General features: G+C 41.8%; 1 protein-coding gene across 1 annotated transcript in view; it reads right to left on the minus strand.

The window, feature by feature from the left end:
- The window catches only part of DERA (deoxyribose-phosphate aldolase (putative)), a 57,710-nt gene extending 39,361 nt beyond the window's left edge, over positions 1-18,349 (minus strand). Inside the window, exons 1-5 of the mRNA XM_014937199.1 lie at positions 18,219-18,349; positions 10,190-10,287; positions 7,289-7,436; positions 5,511-5,606; positions 4,065-4,199 (exon numbers count right to left, since the gene is read on the minus strand). Coding sequence (XP_014792685.1) covers positions 4,065-4,199; positions 5,511-5,606; positions 7,289-7,436; positions 10,190-10,287; positions 18,219-18,249 — 508 coding nt within the window. The 5' untranslated portion in view covers positions 18,250-18,349. The remainder of the gene's footprint in view (positions 1-4,064; positions 4,200-5,510; positions 5,607-7,288; positions 7,437-10,189; positions 10,288-18,218) is intronic.
- Positions 18,350-20,083: the final 1,734 nt, after the last annotated feature.

The following is a 20,083-nucleotide window of genomic DNA, read 5'->3' on the forward strand; positions in this document are numbered from 1 at the left end:
TATCAGCACAACACGACTCTTTCAGTTCTGCTCTCAGCCACATATGTGCAACTCCAGGCTCCAGTGATTCACACGAAACTGAAAACAGAGCTTGGCTTCAGGAGCCCGAGCTGCTGCTGACAATGTAAGAAAGAAATTATGCAACTAGACTTTGAGGTCCCAAGTCAGCTTGTACATCTAAAAAAATGATAAATCTGACTATAATATTCCTAAACAACGTGGGGTGTCTTTTCCAAGTCTCTGGAGTGGGGAGTGTATTTTCTCTGCACTGCTTACAAAGTACAGAGCATAAAAGGGGGGTCCAAACCCTGAACAAAGCCTCTAAACTCACAGTTGAATAACTATTAAGAATTGAAAGGCAGCTTTGGTAAGGAGGTTATACCTAATGTTTTTCATGGACGCAGCCTTGTTCAAACTTCTTAGAGCATGCTTGGCTTTTTGTCTTTTCTTGTAGAAAAATTCAACTGACATAGAGCAAACAATGGCTTAACATGACCTCTGAAGCCACCATCAGTGTGGTATGTCCCATTGGTTTGCTGAAACCCGTGGAACTAGAAGTAACATTACTGCACCCAGGCAGCTTCAGCAGGTACAGCAACTCCAACAGATTCATCAATACCAGCAAATAAATAAATAAATAAATAAATAAAACTTTCCAGTTCCTTCTAACAATTTGTTGGTAAACTTCCTCACTCTTTACCTACAGGCTCCAAATTCTGTGCCTAAAGACAGTATCTAAATTGTGATTTTTAAGCTTATTCCGTACCTTGTCAAGCGATACAAGACAATTGTTGAATAAACTACTGTAAAGCAGTATTGCCCTAAAAGCTAATAGGTTGTAAAAGGTATGTAAGTTCATAAACTTAAATCTCATTTAATGCTCTTTTCCAACCTAAACTAGCTATCTGATAAAGCTGCTTTCAAGTTCAGCACTATTAAAATGCTCTTAACAATTACTTCGGAACAATCCTAGAAAATATATTCTGAGTGTCATATCGAGTTCCAACCGATATTTAAGAACTGCTTTAAAATAACTTGACATAATTGGACATACACTAAAAAACTTAATAACCAAATAAACTTTTGAAACAATTCAGAAAGCAACACTATTCTATCATGGTGGCCCCAATTATGGTACAGGCTAGAAGAAAAGCTAAAAATGTATGAACAGTAAGATAAAACACTCTGCCATATACATACTTTTGTCAATAACTCCTGAAGTTGTGAAGAACAGGCAGGATGAGAAAACAACAATAAAAATATACTAGTGCTATAAGCCTAAGTAGAGGTTCTGTCATAACTGCTAGACAGCTCTAGTTGATGAAGTACCTTGAATAATTACTGCACTAGACTTTATCAACTTTATGGAGGGATCCAGCCTAAAAAAGACTTCTTCATCCCTTCTTCTAGCTTCCTTAAATCTCCTTTATACATTGTCGTGTATCTTATCTAATCATTTAGATAGAGGTGGAAACCTGCATGTTCACACAGGTAACATACATCTATTGAAAGTAAAACAAGAAGTCAGAACACTAAGTTTTCACCAAAATATTCAGACCACCTACTAAAGAATTTTTTTTTCGATGGGCAAGTTAAATATTAGAATTTTTCACCCTATAGCAACATTATCTGGATGGCAAGTAAATTCTGTTCCTGAGGTAGATGTTTTCAAGACAATGTAAATACGTGCCATGCACAGATTCACATTCATAAACAAACTTTCAGAAAACATTTGGAAATCATTTCAATTCAGTAAAAGAAATGCAAACTACCCATTGCCAAACAAAGGATGGCTTTCAAGCTTGTCACACCTTCAGCTGTGGATAAAAGAACATGCATTCCAAATCAAAAGTTATCTGTAATTTATTTATTTAGGAAACTGACAGCTTTATACTAGATCCATCGCTGCTATCTCAGCGTACTCCTCTCTGTAATTTATGATCACAGAAAACAATTTGTTTCCTGTATAGAAAAACCTAACAACGTGTATCCGCTTCATTCCAATCACTGATACAAACATTCTCTCTGAATCTAGCCCTTTATTTCTCCTCCGTGTCCTCCTTCGTGTAATCCCAGGCATTATAACCTCGAGCCTGCATTTGCAACTGCCTACAGGCACTGACCCTCTGATCTCTGCTCTTTGCAACGTGCACTTATCGGCGGTTTGCACCATGAAGTTAGGTCAGAAATTGCTGTAATACAGACCTTTTCAGACACAATTTCAAGTTGCTGCTCAAGCCCAGTTTAGTGGTGGTTTTTAGTCTTGGTGACAGATCACTCGGCTTGTTTGGTACCCAAGACCTTTACGTGATCTTAGTGAAGAGCAGCACCTGGACAGGATACCTGCCTTGTAGACCACAGGGTAGACCCTAACAAAGACACAGCGCAGGAAGGTACTGCGTCCAGTACTGCGTCCAGTTCTGGGCTCCCCAGTTCAAGAGGGACAGGGAACTACTAGAAAGAGTCCAGCAAAGGGCAACAAAGATGATTCAAGGATTGGAGCATCTCCCTTATGAGGAGAGACTGAGAGAGCTGGGACTCTTTTAGTCTGGAGAAGAGAAGGCTGAGGGGAGACCTTATCAATGCCTACAAGTATCTCAAGGGAGGGTTGAAGGAGGAGGGAGCCAGACTCTTTTCAGTGGTTCCCAGTGAGAGGACGAGGGACAACGGGCACAAGTTGGAACATAAGAGGTTCCACTCAAATATGAGGAGAAACTTCTTCACGGTGAGGGTGACAGAGCCCTGGAACAGGCTGCCCAGGGAGGGTGTGGAGTCCCCTTCTTTGGAGATTTTCAAGACCCGCCTGGATGCTCCTGAGTAACATGCTCTAGCTCTAGGCAATCCTGCTTCAGCAGGGGAGTTGGACTCTATGGTCCCTTCCAACTCTAAAATTCAGTGAAATTCAGTGAAAGGTGTGCATATAGTCTTGCTACCAGCTGGTACAGAATTTGACCATCATTCTGTCTTATTTAAAACTGCTCAATCACCCCGTTTCCATATTCTGGCAATTTCTGGGGCCATATCCAAACTTAAAATACCCGCTCTGAAAGAAACAAATATCTGCAACAATGCCCGTCCTCAAGAAGTCAAACATTTGTAAAGCTGCATGTATTTAGAAACAAAGAAAATGAGGTGGTAAATACTACAAAAGAGGCCAAGATGTTACAGCAAGTAGAAACCAGGCCATCAGTCCTGAAGACACAGACGCAGAAACTTGGGGTTTGGTTCAATTCTAACTGCTAGCTGAAGGAAGATCAAAATCACAAAATGAGATTGTTACCATGATTATTGTATTTCCTTAACCAAACTCAGGTACCAGGGTCCTTTATAAAGTCTTCCAAGCAAACAGGCTATTACAGCAATGCATTATACAACTGAATGGAAAATTTATTCCAAGACAGTGATGTGTTTACCTTCACATGGAGATTAGTTATAGAAGCATTGTCAGCACTTAAGGCAAACCATTCGCAGTACATTAAGGAGGCAATTAGAGCAAAAACCATCTTCAGCATTATTGTTCTTACTAATTAGTAGTAGTCTAGAGGCACAAGAACATCAATAATAATATGAACAGTCAATTTGTACCCTCAACTTTCAGGGAAAAGAAAATGACTAAAATACATATTTTTGTCAAGAATTGAAACAGGTATATTTAACAAGGTATCAACTACATTAGCAGCCCCTTGGGGGTTTTAACAAAACTGTTCAAATAATTAGACCATAGGCATTCACTTCCATTCCACTTGCTATTTTTTTAATCCTGTATACAAAATCCTCTAAAAGCACAGAAGGAATAGACCCGAGTATTCCAACACAAAGTCATTCTGAATACCCAACCTGACAGAACTCGTAACAGCATTCTTTAAAAAAAAAAATATATCTGACCATGAGTCATAAATTAGTTAAATAGTTTTTATTTAGCTCAGTGCTCTAGATGATTGGCCACTTAGGGGAGGAACAACGTTCTCCAAGGACTGATGTGGAGACTCAGGGAAGAGACAAAGACAGAACTTGCATATGCACATGGAGAGGTTCAGGTTCCTTGCCCAAGGGTGAGGACTTACCTTCCCACTGGCCAGTCAGCACCAGGCTCCTGCTAATGACAATGTCAATCTCTCTGGCACCATATTCCACAGCTAGCTTTATTTCAGCCAGTTTGGTTTCTAGAGGAGTTTGTCCAGATGGAAATCCAGCAGCCACTAACAAGAAGGATGCAGGCAGAAGGAAGAAAATGCTTTATAAATTGATCAGAAAATTGGAAATACCCCTAATACACCAAAGAGTTTGAAAGTTTTTTTATCCCTGCCACAACTCAAAAAATCTAAAGGCACCTCATCCTATGCTCTCTTCATCCACAAGTATTTGCTCTTCCTTCAAGAACCGATGTCCACCAAGATACTAGGTATATCTTGCAAAAAGGTCTCTTTCACTTGCCTTAAATTTTTCCAAAGCAATCTACATGAGAAAGCATAATTTCTATTGCCTCCAGTAGAATTGAGCAAACAAGGAGCAAACTCATATATGAAGCAATACATACATTTTTCATTCTCCCCAATTCTTTTAAGTAGTATTTCAAGTTAAATCCCAGTAATACTTTAACAGCTAAATCACAATACAGCAAAAATTGGTTTTATAGAAGTCTACTTCAGATTACCTTTATGATGCTTAAGTACAAAACCCAAAGGTAACTTTGGCAATTGAAGAAATAATGACAAAGAGGATCCGTGACAAAGAGATCCTCTTTCTCTCTGACATATAAATACATTTAGTACATATTTTTCCCTAGACAATAATCCAAAAAAAATCCACAAAGAAACAAAAAAAACCCCACCAAAACCAAAAAACATAGATCTTAGCATTAAACACCTGATCTAACTTCAAAGTTAGCCCCTGCTTTGAGCAGGAGGTTGGAGCAGATGACATCCAGAGCTCCCTTCCAACCTGCATAATTCTTTGATTCTACTTTTGCTTATTGTAGATTCAGGACTCGTTTGTTGTGTGTGGTGACTGGAGAAGAGCTGCCACTATTAGATTTGTGAGTACAAGTTCTGAACCTGCTCTGCAGGAAATAACCCCTGCCTCTGCACAGCTTCACTGAATTCAGCTTGTAGGATTATACTTAAAAGCCAAACAACTGATAGGGAAAAAAACCCCTTGTATTAGAACTCCTAAAATCTCATATTTTAGTTTCATTATTATTATCTACTTGGTCTACTGATACTTAGTCCTCCACACTATTGCAATTTCTTCTGTTCAGGTGAGGGAAACACTGATAGATCTCAAGTACCTCTTTGAAGAGCTTCCAACAAAACAGATTTGGTATTGCTGATAAGCTTGAAGTTGAAAGAAAACAAAAGACTGTACCAGAAGGAAATCCTCCCCTTCATTCCCCTCCTTCGCCCTGCTGCCTTTGTATCTTACTCTAACAAAAGCAAGTCCAAACTTCTGGATTCTTCTATATGTTTTATAGCATAAAAATATATAATTGGATATTTTAGAATAAAACGTACCTGAAGCTACTGGTATATTACAACCAGCAGCTTTTAGGGCATTAACAGCATCGGCGACTCTTGCAGGATATACACAAACCGCTCCAACAGTAATACCTGAAAAAGCCACAGTTCACTTTTTCACATCCATAGATTTCCACCTTCTCTAGTGCAATCCATATTATGAGCATGTGTGCATCGTTTGCACCTCCCACTTCTGCGTTCTCTCAAGGTTTTGAAGCACCAACAGCAGGGATATCTGTTTTCTTGTTCAAACCCTTCAGGTGATTCTCCATATTGTTACCTCCCTCATGTTCCTTCAGCTGACCCTGGGAGCAAGTCTGCCTCAGCAGGAATTAAAATGCCAAGTTGCTTAACAACAGATTCACCATTTAATGCCAACATGCTCAGTTAAGACATGCTTAGTCAGCAAATTACTGCGAGAGAAACTGCACTGCCAAGCTCTGTCCTTACTTGTTGAGCCAGACTAAGCCCAGCAGCAACCGAGCAGTCTTTATGTTAATGCAGTCCTACTGCATTTCTAGTTAAAATGCTCTTCTCTCACTCTCAGATAATTGACCTCATATTTAATACTTCAGCTGTCTGAAGAGTCCATAAATCCAAGTTTTACAAAAAGACTAGTCTTTGATATTTTATGTGTATGGCTCAAAACCAGAGGGCTGATGCCTCTTTGGTTTTACATGGTATGACTTCAATCAGTGAATCAATGCCCATGTAAAACTGAAATATTTCAATAGTAAAAGCATGCCCCAAATGTCACTGAGACTTGTTTTTGACAGATCATGATAAGGCCAAATGATGGGACAAAAGTCAAATGCTATTCACTGACACATCAGTGTTTACATCTGGAAAAATTCAGAAGATCTGCTCAGATATAGAGGGGTTTTATTGGTAGTTATATATGCACAGTCTCAATTTGCTCTGAAGTTGCATCGTGTTCAGTCTTGGGTGAAACACTGGGACATCAGATGGAGCCTGCTTGGGTAATATCAATGAAAATTTTACTGCTAGTTCTTAAGGGTTGTCTTCTGCCCCTTCAACTCTGTTGACTTGGCTGGGAGCTCTGTGTGTGTATACGTGATATGCACACAACCACATATACTCACTACAGGACTGATTCCTTAGAGCAGACTGGGCTGCAAAGATGTTGCCTAAGTACTGATATATGCAGGTAACAAATAACGTTTTCTGAAGTAAAAAATAACATGCTCAGGACTGTGGAATGCATCTTTTCCAACAGGCAAAGTTGCAGGCTTGGTGGTTACATACAGCGACAGCAGCTAAGCATGAAATCCAAAACAGTCATGTGAACACTCCCCCCCTTTCTCCAATTTAGTAAGGACATCAGCAAATTAACAGAATACTCAATTAGTTTCACCTTAGTGCACTGTTATTAAAAGACATGCACTGAGGTTCCACACTTGTGGCTTTCATATCAAATTTGCTTATAAGATATCATAACTTACAGTGTCACCCTGAGTTCATGCTTCACTTTGGTTGCCAAAATGAGAGTGGATTTTTTTTTCTCCTTGTATTCTTATATTCACTCAACAGAATAGATATTTTGCAGCTAGAACTTAAGACAGTTGCTTTGAATAAGACTCCATAAGATCTAGTTTGTTCTCTTGGGACTATTAGCTCTGTAGTGCTGCCTACCATAACTGCTTCCATTATATGAAGAGGAGGCCATTTTTACAGCTATCATCTGAAAATTGAAAAAATACTGAGGAAATGCAGAGATTTTCCCTACACAACACACACAACAAAACCAATCATACCTTTATCATGCATATCCAAGGCTTTCAGCAGATCCTCTCTGATGGGATGCTTTGCTTTAAAGCACAATCTGTGAACATTTGAAGGAGTATCATCACCTGAAAGCGTGGTAAGGTCTATGCAGGTAACAGCTTTCAGCAGCCAAGCAGCCTATATAGGGAGTGAAACAGGAAATATGATATTTCAGCTTATGCTTCCAAAACCAAACCGACTTAAAAGATGCAGGAATCAGAAGCCTGGCTCTCACTGTAAGAATAAGGATGGCAGACATTTGGTCATGTCTTGAGCAGTATCTAATGGCACAGAAAGGATTTGGAATCAGAAGCCAGCTCTCTCAAAATCAAAGGATCTAATTCCAATTTTTGGTGCAAAAGCTAACTACCAAATGGGACTCTCAGAATCAGACAGACATTTTTACCGGGACAAAAAGCATCTTGTTTCAAATTTAATTCTATAAGACAACGATAAAAAAATCACCTGTATGAGGAACCTCATTGTTATGTCTGTATCTTTAGAGCTTGCATGCACAAAAAATTATACACATAGGTTTGCAATTGCCAATAAGCAGATGAGTGTACACACCAGCAATTTGCACACTTGTGTGTTTGCATGCTTCTCCTGCTGTGAGCGTGAAACATGGCATCAGTAGGGGGTAAGAACCCAGACTTCTTAAAACTTAGGGTCTAGACTCCACATGTTTCCACTTTCTTTTGTGTGAATCAGGAATAAAAAACATCAGTAATTATCTGATGCAACAAACAAAAGCAAGAGCTAAGTGACAGGGCTAAAACACTCTTTAGATGAAAATGCTACAGAATTTCAAAAGACTTACTAATTGGAGAATGGAACAGAAGCTCAACTAACAATTTTTTGAGATTTTGTGCTGAACAAAAATTGAGCTTAAGACGTGATTTTGAAATATTTGTTGAAGGTCTTCCAGCAAATTCTCACTTACAGTGATGGTTTCAATAAAAGCTGACATCTCCTAGTGGGAACTTGTTCAACAAGGGGAGAGTCTGCAACAAGCAAAGTTCACTCGAGTTCTTAAGGTCTCTCCCTGACTGCCCTGTTCTGTGACACGATTTGTCAGTATAGGCAGAAAAATTTGCTGTTTCTTCATGGAGGTATCTTAAGATGTTGGCCAGCCTACAAACCTTTCACACTTTGCTGATGGGAGTCACCTTTCTGAACTTGCAGTAAATGTTACACTGAAAGCTACTTTGGGGTGACTAAACAGAGTAACGAACCGTTACCTTCCTCTGTTAGTCTAAGCTTCAGTGCTTGTTTCTAACAGATTTCTACTTTCACCCTAGAATACTTCAGAAAGGTTTTTCACTTTAAATTGTTTTAAGTTTCTTTTACTTGGATTTTTTTTTATCCTTCACTCGAGGGAATTTTTGTCTCACCTCTTATGACATGAATCATAAAATCATCAAGCCAGATGCAGTCAGGGAGTTCCAAGAACTGGTATGAACTTGATTTTTTAAAAAGGGTTTTTCAAGTTGAGTATTTTCGGAAATGGGCTTCACAATTTGAATACGGTGCTACTTAGATTTAAACACGTAAAGGTTCAAAATCACCTCTGTGAAATAAACAGCACACGAATATCGTGACTGCAATGACAGTGTTCAAATACAGGAGAAATGCTTCTGAAAATAATCTCTTGGCATTCTTCAAAGTAAAACCTCACCTGAGTAGCTCAGTACCAGTGTCACCACACAAGAGAGCGGAGAAGTGTTAGTAATAATTAAACATTTGTCCTACAGCCATATTGAGGGAGCGACACTAAATGCCTTTCTTCCCAGTGATTCTTTGTAACCAAAGCCTGTGGCTCTCTATTTCTTTGTTCTTTATACAGTGAATTCTGATAAATCAGAAGACTTTTTATATTACTGCACCTGCAGCATGTGAAGATAGCCAAGGTTATGGAATACCCTCTGGATTTTATCACTGACATTATTTCCCAACCCAGAGCTGCTGGACTGCTAAACTTGGTATCAAGTGACTTTTTACGTGTGAGAAACTCACACATAAGCTAATGTCTAACTTTCCTCAATTTATGTCCATTTTTTATTTAATCATAACATTAAAAGCAGGTTCAGACTTTCAGGTTCATGTAACAGGCAGGAAGTTGTTGTATATCACCTGCCAGAAGGATCTTACACAACTACATCAAATCATCCCCAAACTGTGGTCCACAGGATCTATGCTCATCGTTCCTTCCTTCCTTCTCTCTTTCTTTCTTTTTTTCCTTTTTTTTTTCCCTTTTTTTTTTTCCCTTTTTTTTTTTCCCTTTTTTTTTTTCCCTTTTTTTTTTTCCCTTTTTTTTTTTCCCTTTTTTTTTTTCCCTTTTTTTTTTTCCCTTTTTTTTTTTCCCTTTTTTTTTTTCCCTTTTTTTTTTTCCCTTTCTCCCCCCTAGTGCCACAGCCACTCAGGATTTTTGAGTTTTACGCAAGAACTAGTTAAGCAAAAAAATCACACATGTTGGGGATGTTTAAGTGAAGAAAAATCATCCAGGTAGGTCAAACTTGACAGGGACCGTGATGATATCTTACAACCTTAAAATTAAAAAATAAGAAGGGAGCGTGCAGAGAAGTCTGTCTGGGAAACAGAATAAATGTGGTGGGATAGTAATATACAATTTAATCCACTCATGAATAAAGATGACTTAAATTCATTTGCGGTTTTGCCACTCATGAGTTATAAGGTTTTTAACTTGTTGGGATAAATGCATCGCCTTATTCCATCCCATCATCATCAAATACAAATTATTAAAATAAGACACGGACAAGCACATCTTTTAAGTTTACATGCATCTTGAAAAAAATTCAATATTGCAGCCTGGAGAGGGAGAGTGACTGATTTAAAAATACAGGAACAGAATGCATAAAAAGAGCACTTACTTGCCAATTACCTTTCACAGTTCTCCATTTTTTAATTTGTTCTGCATGCCTCACAACTGCAGGTCGATTCACATGCACTTTTGAGATCCAGCCGAGTTCTGGGGTGGGAATAAAAAAAGAAAAAAAAAAAAAAAAGTCTAATTTATTTCTGTGTTCTTTTAATATACGGTGTAGGACTTCAGAAGAACGTTGTAGTTTGGTTTGGGACCTCCGAACAGTATGTTGTGCTTTTATGTCCTTTTAAGGGCTCACTTATTTATCACCAGTCCCAAATATCATAATAGCATTAACTTCTGTTAGGGTATGATGTGTGCACTGGATGTGTCACACAGCATGTTTTGTTTGCCGTTATTTACCTTACTGCTGAAGAGAGACACTATGTTGCCAGTCTTGGACTATGAAGTTTATTATACATGTAGCATATTAAGAAAAAAAAAACACAAAACAGCCTTCTGCCATTGCTTGCTGATTTACTTTTTGATTCCAGAGTATGATAATTGCACCCCACACAGGCACCAAAACCTCTGGACAGACCCTTGCATAACAATAAATTTGAGTTGTCTAGAGTCTAGAGCTAATTTTACTGAATTTGCTACTAGGGTATGGCTAACTGCTTTCCAAAAGCACTGAATTCCTGGGCAACGTGTCTGCCTGGAGGCTGCTGAGATGCCTGCTGGCCTGAGAAGTGCTCACCTTGCCCAGAACCCTGGAGGACTCAGGGCAACACCTTCAAGGTGTGAATTCCTTCAGAAGCCCACTGCAGACAGCCTGGGTCACAACTCCACGGAGCTTCAGTATCCATAAACAATAACCAGACCCAAAGAGAAGCAGATACTCAACGCTTACTAAAATGATGTAACTGTCTAAAAACAGAACCACCAGAAATTGGACGCTGCCTAACAATAGGTAACTGATTGATAAAGGAGAACTGAGGGTTCAGGCCCTTCAATCTTGAAATTTCTGCTCAGTATGATAAACCAAAAGCATAATTCTGAATTTTAATAAACACAAACTGCCCAAAGATGTGCACAGAAAAAAAAAAAAAGCACATAATCTCTAAAATCTCTTACATGCCAAAACATAAATAATTCTTCTAAATATTAGTCATGTAAGCAATCCATGAAAATACTCTGAAGACAAACATCAACAATCATTAACCACCAATCATCAGCAAATCAGCACCATCAATCATCAAACACCATCATCAGTTAAGGTCAGTATATGCATGGGCTCACATACTAAGAGATAATAATCCTGGGTGACTTAATTTATTAAGAGCATCTCATCTCTACGAGTCTTCTTCACTACTGTGTTAGACCTGCATTTCCCTCAAGCACACTGATTAAAAAAGGTTTAAAACTTTCAAAAAAGGCAATCGCCAAAATCACTGATTTTGTACAGAAATCTCATCCTCAATTTTTTTTCTTCCAACTTTCCAGTTTTAATAGCCAAAAAAAGTGCACAACGAATATGCTAGCTAAAGTGTGTGTAAATACAAGCTTGTTTTCTTAATTAGACCTACAAAAAGCTCTGGAGAAACCAATCTAGGGCAAAGATGACTCAGTGGAAATGCAAGACAAAGGCATGAAAACCCAGCTAAATGAAATGTTCTTCTGAGCACACTAAGCCACCTTGCTACCACTTTCCTATTACCACATACAAGTAATTAAATGAGCAGTACCCGCAAGGTCAAAATGTTGGCCAAAAGCAAAAAAAAAAAGGTAAACCAAAGCAGGAATTTCAAAGGAATCCCAAGGAATTTAATGATTTTATAAGACTTTAGCATCAGTCTCACTGTATGGCAACAAAGAAAAGGAGGAGCTTGCAAAGTAGCAAACCAGTCAAACAACAAACCCTCATTACTTCTCTCCACTTTCAAGGCTTATTCATTCCGCCCCAGGAGCAAGAAGCTCAACCGACACGAAGAACACAAGTGAGAAAAGCCATTGCTACAAATCCCATGGCCTAAACTTTCCTTCTGTTTGAATATCAATAAATGCAAACCATATCAACACAGACAGCTGAAATACAAGCTGGTGAAACCTCTACATCCTCTGCAGTTGCTTTGAAGTTGAGACTCCTACGTGATACAACGATTCCCACGTTAGAGGCAAAAATTGACAAAGTCCATAGGGTAGGAAAACACAAATAAATAAATAAATAAAGGAAACGCAAACTCTGTGTTGTGGTTCTCCTACTACACACCAAGTGCTCAGGTGGAATCGTTTAATCATAATGTAATTTAACAAAAATAACTTTTGAACCCTACTGGGTGTACAGTGACCTTTCAGCCCCTTTGAAAAACTTAACAAAAATTAAAGCGAGCAGTTTAGATGAGGTACTCGGCTTCTTGCTCTGTAATAGGGGATCAAGAAGCTTCAGTTACTCTACCCCAACCTATTCCTTCTACATTACGAAAAACCACCAAGAAATCCAAGTAAATAATTAATTTATAAAAATTACTGCCTTCTGTAGAAGGCTTAGGAAGACTATGGAGAAAGCATCCAGTTTGTCCAACATGGAAAATTTTCATCTTCCTGGTTCTCAGGGAATCAATCTAAATTTAAGTGAAAAAATTTGCCCCATGAGTAGTTTAACCCTTCGTTACTTATTATTTGGAGCAGATTCAGTCGTAGTCCTCTTGTGCTGGACTTTGGTAGAAACGTACTGTCGTTGTATGTAATTCATTGGCTGAAATCTTTTTCATTTCTGTAACACCCTATACCTTCTGTTTTTAATAATTCCAGACTAGCCATGAAGGTAGCTCACACATGGCAACTCAATAAGGTGCAATATCTAATTTTTGTGCCCGAGATATAAGTTTCTTTGAAAGACCATAGAATTTAGATCTCCAAATATATTTTTGAAGGTGGGATATTGAACCACTGCGCAAAGCAAAGGCAGAAAACTTTAAAAAAAATTAAAATAATTAAAAAGAAATCAGAAGTGTCTGTACAGCTTAACGTGAGACATGCAACTTACTAAAGGAAATAAACTGGTATAATAAAAAAACTACACAGTGAGGAAGGACAAAGGTTCTAGTAATATGCAGCAGCAGATGGAGGCTTCTACCCAACACAGACCTTTTATCCAAGCCCACTTCTCCATTAATTAAAACAGTGGGCAAGTGAAAACAAATATGTCTCGGCATAATTGCCTCTAAATAGACTTTCAAAGTTTGCCATGTGAGGTCTCACCAAATCTTTAAATGTAAGTGCCTCTATTCAGAAAAACCACACACAATTCCAGCTTTTTTTTTTTTTTTTTTGCATTAAAAATCAGAATAAAACCATTATTTGAAATAGAACTGACTGCCTTTGGATTCTCCCCTTCCCCCACTCCCCCAAGCTTTATGATTTAGTATCTGGCTAAGGAAAACTATATTTAATTAGGCTCATTAACCTTGCAGTGTGAACACGTCTTTTTTTTTTTTTTTTAAATAAGTCATCTGCTAGTCATCTGCACAGTCATGTGGCTTCAGGGATAAAAGTAATTAAAGCAGTTACACTATAGCTAATTAGCCAATATTCTGTAATCATTCTTCAAGTTTACTTTTTCCTCTGAAGACATTCGAAAAAATCATATTCGAAATCTTAACAGGAAATTCATCTTCTCTCTTTGAAGAACAGGAATCCAAAAATACCAAGCATTTCCTCAGAAAACAATAAATAAAACCACTTAATTAGTATAATTACATAAATATCTCAGATACCTAACACATTCCTCATAAAACAGACTAAGCTTTGCAGAAGCTTTAAAAAAAAAAAATGTGTAGATGGCATCCCTTCAGATGGTGAAACAGAAAGCTCAAGAATGCCCGAGGCTGTAGTTTCACAAGAATTTTAAGGCAGCACTGTCCCCAAAAGAAGCTGCTCCCCCCAACTAATTATTTCCTCCTCTGTGCCAGAAACAGCATGTGTGCTCCTGCTCTTACCATGAACACATGATAAGCTGGGTAAGGGAAGTGATGAAGGCTGGTATTTCTGGGGAAGTGAGTGAAATTGTGTCCTGAACCTTTAGGGAAGAAATGAGGGATTCAGCTGGACGCAGGCTGACCCCAGCTGGCCATGCATAGCTGAGCAAAGCCACTGACGAGAGAGAAAAGGCTTCAGGATCAGGTCTTGTTACAGTTATCATACCATGTAAGCTCTTGAGAGGTTTGGGGATTATTCAGTTTCTGGGAGACAGAAGCTGTACTTACTTTCCCACAGTGAGTCTTGCTATGGATCTATTTTATTTTCAGATGGGTCCTCCTTACACGAAAGAAGTTCAGTCTCCAAGTCATCAGATACTCAAAGCAGGACACCACAGCATGAGCCCTGAGCTAGAAATCAGCTCTGTTACCTTGTGACATTAGTGAAATCACATAATCTTGACCATGGATCACACAAAAGGGATCACGATATCCTCCAAAGCACTTTGAAAACCGATGGCAAGCCTTTCCTGAGAAAGTGAGCTATAGAACAACTTGGTTGCCTGCAGGTCCATGTCCTCTGTTGTCCCCTCTTTTCTTTCCTGGCTCCAGAGGCCTCTCCTCACACCAGTAACCCAGCTGTCCCTGTTATGGTCCCTGTGACCACGGAGTAAAACAGGATATTGCTACTTGCATAGAATCATAGAGTCATGGAATGGTTTGGGTTGGAAGGGACCTCAAAGATCATCGAGTTCCAACCCCCCTGCCCTGGGCAGGGACACCTCCCACCAGAGCAGGTTGCTCAAAGCCCCATCCAGCCTGGCCTTGAACCCCTCCAGGGATGGGGCAGCCACAACTTCCCTGGGCAACCTGGGCCAGTGTCTCATCACCCTCATAGTAAAAAATTTCTTCCTGAGATCTAATCTGAATCTTTTTTCTTCCAATTTAAAACCGTTTCCCCTTGTCCTATCATTACCCTTCCTGGCAAAGAGTCCCTTCCCAGCTCTTCTATAGGCACCCTTCAGATATTGAAAGGCCGCTATAAGGTCTCCCCGGAGCCTCCTCTTCTCCAGGCTGAACAATCCCCAAATAAAGCCCCCAAAAAAAGATGTCATGAAAAGCCATGTAATTGCTGATCAGAGCCTGCCTTATCCTCAACAGAGGGACTAATTTGGTCACTCTACTCAATGACTTACTTATTTCTGAGACATCTATCTGTCCTTCAAATTTGATTAAAATTACCCAGCACATTCAAAAGGTGTTAGAAAGGAACAGTGAAGAAACATAGCCCCAGCGCAGTCTAAAACCAGCTATTAATATATTAGAACAGAATTACGCTGTCTTGAAAAGGGATGCAACACTTCATTATCTAAATGCCACTTACCAACAGGCTAGCTCTCACATGTAAATGGCTCAGAAATACCAACTATAATTAAAAATATCAATTGAAACATAATGAATATATTTCTGGCCCTTCAACTTGAGGGGCTGAGCAACACAGATAGAATTATTTTTTTCTAGAATCCAAGAACATACTTTGCAAAACAACTGTAACTAATTATTCATTACTCAGAGTACTTACTTGTGTGTGCATATATATATACACAAAGGAGAAAGGAGGAGAAAGAGTTGTCCAAAATATTTGGAACATACTCAGAGATTGGTTTAGTGGGTTCAAAAAAACAATAATTATGTTGTGCAGGTCAGCTGCATATTGAATACTTTTCCCTTGACTATGGTTGTTCAGCAAGATCCGGCCAAACGTTAGTGAGGTCACTTGTCCCTTCTAATAATCTCCCACTTGGCAGCATGGCCTTCCTTACATGAATGCCTGTCTGACAGAGGATGACTCTTTGAGAGGTGAATGGGGCCAGACTCTTCAGTAGAGCCCAGCGACAGGACAAGGGGCAACAGGCACAAGCTGGAACACGGCAAGTTCCATCTGAACATGAGGAACAACTTCTTTACTTTGAGGGTGACAAAGCACTGGAACAGGCTGCCCAGACAGGTTGTGAAGTCTCCTCTGGAGACATTAAAGACCCATCCGGATGCAATCCTGTGCAACCTGCTCTAGGTGAACTCACTTTGGCAGGGGGGTTGGATTAGATGATCTCCAGAGGTTCCTTCCAACCCCTACCATTCTGCCGTTCTGTGAACTGAACTGGCTTCACATTCAAGTCTCTGGATTCCCTATGCATATTGCATGTGAATTCACGGAATCATGGCATTGTCAGAGTTGGAAGGGACCTCTAGAGATCATCTAGTCCAACCCCCCTGCCAAAGCAGGGTTGCCCACATCACTCAGGAGCATCCAGGCGGGGCTTGAAGATCTCCAGAGAAGGGGACTCCACACCCTCCCTGGGCAGCCTCTGCCAGGGCTCTGCCACCCTCACCATAAAGAAGTTTTTCCTCATATTTGAGTGGAACTTCCCATGTTCCAGCTTGTGCCCGTTGCCCTTCATCCTATTGCTGGAAACCACCGAAAAGAGTCTGGCTCCATCATCCTTCAACCCACCCTTTAGGTACTTGTAAATGTAGATAAGGTCTCCCCTCAGCCTTCTCTTCTCCAGGCTAAAGAGCCCCAGCTCTTTGAGCCTTTCCTTGTAAGGGAGGTGCTCCAACCCCTTAATCATCTTAGTTGCCCTACGTTGGACTCTCTCCAGTAGTTCCCTGTCTCTCTTGAACTGGGGAGCCCAGAACTGGAAAAGCATTAACACACGCCTAGCTTAAAGTAACCGGAGTGCACTAGCAAACTTCCGTGCTAGCTTTTTTCCTAATGGACACCAAAGATTTGCTGCTATACTATCAACATGTTTGTTTCAGCAAAAAGATGCTGTTCTGACAGCGACAGCTGAAATTCACGCGTCCCTGCAAGCAGCCCACAGCTAAGCACGTCAGAGAGCAACTCAACGGTTCACTTGTAAAAGTTAGAACATGCCAGTCATTTGGAAGAATGACAACACAGTCAACTTTCAGCTGTCCACAGGTGAATCATTTAAACTGCACGTTAGCTCTGCAAAAAAAGTCCGTGCTCCTGCCAGACAGGAAAGCAGACACGTGACACCATGCAGCATGGCCTCCTGAACCCTGCTCCTGCTAACTTGGAGATCTCCCTGTTCCACACCAGCTGGCCTTTGCTTCCCGTCTTCCATGACACCATCCCTGTACCTCCTCCTCTTGATCGTCCACCGACTGGTATTGACAAAATTATCATGCCTTAGAGGCAGACTGCAGGATGGCTAATCACCTTAATTCACTCCACCGCTGCAGTTGGGGTTTGCTGGGTGGAGAAGTCAGAAAGCTGTCTCCCCTTCTCCTTTCCCCAGAAAGGAGAGAAGCAGAAGGGAGCTCCAGCCGGGAAAAGGCAAAAGAAACTCTTTCTTGGCTGCTCTCTGCCTTACCTGAGGCACAGTCACCTTCCAGGCCCAGCGAACGCTTGCCAACACCTGGAGAATGCTTATCAGTCTTCAGAGAGCAAGCAACAAGAACGATAAGGAGAGGTAAAGTCCCAAGTTTACAAATCAGAACCCAACCAACAAAAGAAAAAGTGCTTGGAACCTCTTGGGGAAGAGGGAGGGTGAGAGGATTATTCAGAGGGAACCATAGAAGTGCACAGGAGGGGCCCAGGCCCAGCTTTGGGGCCACCAAGTCCCTTGTTGGAGCCTCCCGAGCCGAGGCCATAGGTGACGGGCAAACCTCAAGCTCCTGCTTGAGGAGCAGCTCCTGGGGGCCTCCCGGCTGCAGAGACAGCCCGGAGGGGACGCCACGAGTGTAGGCTGGAGGATCTAAAGGAACCGTAACTCCATTTCTATTTCGGCTTTTCACAAAAAGCAAGGCTTTGCAGCAGCCTGGCTCGCAGAGGTGGCTCAGCCGCTGGGGGAAAGCGTGGGGGGGGAGGCCCGGCCCCTCAGCCGGGAGCCACCCGCCGCCTCACTCTCCCGGGCGCTCACCGGCTCTTCGCCCGTTGCCGGGGCGGGCGGCCCTGCCCGAGTCACCGCCTTCGGGAGCCCCCTCACGGCTCCGCAGCCAACAGTTTAGGCTGGAAGAACCGGGGGCCAGGCCCGCCTCCACGGACCCCCCACCTCCGGCCCCTCCCCGCAGGCCGCCGCCCCTTACCCAGCTCGGTGCCCGCGTTCCGGCCCGCCATGGCCCGCGCTGCCGGCGGCTCTCCGCCCCCGCTGGCGGACCCGGGCGGGGCGGGCAGAGTTCGGCCTCACCGGTCCCGCCCCGCGCCGGCAGGAAGCGGCGGAGGACGGGCTCGGTGCGGCGGATCCAGCGCCCCCCCGCCCCTCGGGGTACGGCGGGGTCTTGGTGCCGAGCCCACCGCACCGGAGCTGCCGGTAACGGTGCAGCCAAGCACTCTCTGCCTCAGAGAGTGAGGGACCACTGCCGCTTTGTGACGGGGGTTATTGGGGTACAGAACCGTAGGGTGGTTTAAGTTGGGACTTTAAAGATCATCTTGTTCCAACCCCCCTGCGCTGGTCAGGGACACCTCCCACCAGAGCAGGTTGCTCCAAGCCCCATCCAGCCTGGCCTTGAACCCCTCCAGGGATGGGGCAGCCACAGCTTCTCTGGGCAACCTGTTCCAGTGCCTCACCATCCTCACAGGAAAGAATTTCTTCCTGATATCTAATCTAAATCTCCCCTCTTTCAGTTTAAAACAATTATGCCTCATCCCATTGCCCCACTCCCTGATAAAGAGTCCCTCCCCATCTCTCCTGTGGGCCCCCTTCAGATACTGGAAGCCCACTGCAGAGTCTCCCCAGAGCCTTCTCCAGGCTGAACAACCCCAAATGTCAGCCTGTCTTCATAAGAAAGGTGCTCCAGCCCTCGAAGCCCACTGCAGAGTCTCCCCAGAGCCTTCTCCAGGCTGAACAACCCCAAATGTCAGCCTGTCTTCATAAGAAAGGTGCTCCAGCCCTCTGATCATCTTTGTTGCCCTCCTCTGGACCCCCTCCAAGAGGTTCACGACCTTCTTGAGGACTTCAAAGCTGGACACAGTACTCCAGGTGGTGGTGTCTCACTCACCAGAGCAGACATCTTGACGATTGAGTCCAGACAACTCTCAATTTCTTAGTTGAAAGGAAGCCTCAAGTGGAAGCGAGTATAACATGTATACCATCAGCTCTGTAATAACGTTACCAACCTTGTAAAGCTTTCCATTAACACCTGCCAAAGCCTCTGACAACTTCATGGCCTTTGCTTTTTGCCAGAGTTCTAATGACGCAAACTCTCATATACTGTTAATATTTTCATTCAGATGAAACATCTTGCAACTCGAGCACTATTTGCTCAGTGCTAGCAAAGAAACCAAACTCGGGGCAGCATCACATAAAGCAGTAAAAGGGTCACAGCTCCGAAATCTGAGGAAGCTATTCCAGACTTCTCTGTGAAATGCTACCCAGCCTACTTGAAACATGGCACAAAGACCACAGCCTGCAAGAAGTTTCACTGTGGGGTGGGGGCATGCAAGTTTCTTGTTTTAAACGCATCCTTCAGCTTCTAAAGTGAACAGCTCTTAGGCTGAATTACTAGATTTGGAGCCCTCATAAGCCTTAATGGATTTAACAGTAAGGCTGAAACAATTAGCTTTAAATGAGGGGGTTCCGAGTTGCTTGTTTTAGAGTAAAATTCAAATAGATAATTGGGATAGTCTGTGAGATAACATATCCTTAATACTACTATTGCACTGAGAAACCACAATTCATGGTATCATTCTTTGTTTTTCTTCTTACTCCCCCCCTCTCAACAGCTGAAGCTGGAAGAGACCTCTGCCAACCACCTGCTCAAGCAGCTTTCAGCTACAGCAGGTTCCCTAGGATCACATCCAGTTCGGTGCTGAGTGTCTTCAAGCACAGAGACTTCACCTTTCCAGACAACCTGTTCCAGTGTTTGACTGCCCTTCACCATGGAAAGGTATCTTCTTACGTTCAAACGGAATTGTCCATTTTTCAACTTATACCCCATTTTTTAAATGTTTT

The sequence above is a fragment of the Calidris pugnax genome, unplaced genomic scaffold (assembly GCF_001431845.1).
Source record: "Calidris pugnax isolate Ruff unplaced genomic scaffold, ASM143184v1 scaffold1, whole genome shotgun sequence".
Classification (NCBI taxonomy): domain Eukaryota; kingdom Metazoa; phylum Chordata; class Aves; order Charadriiformes; family Scolopacidae; genus Calidris; species Calidris pugnax.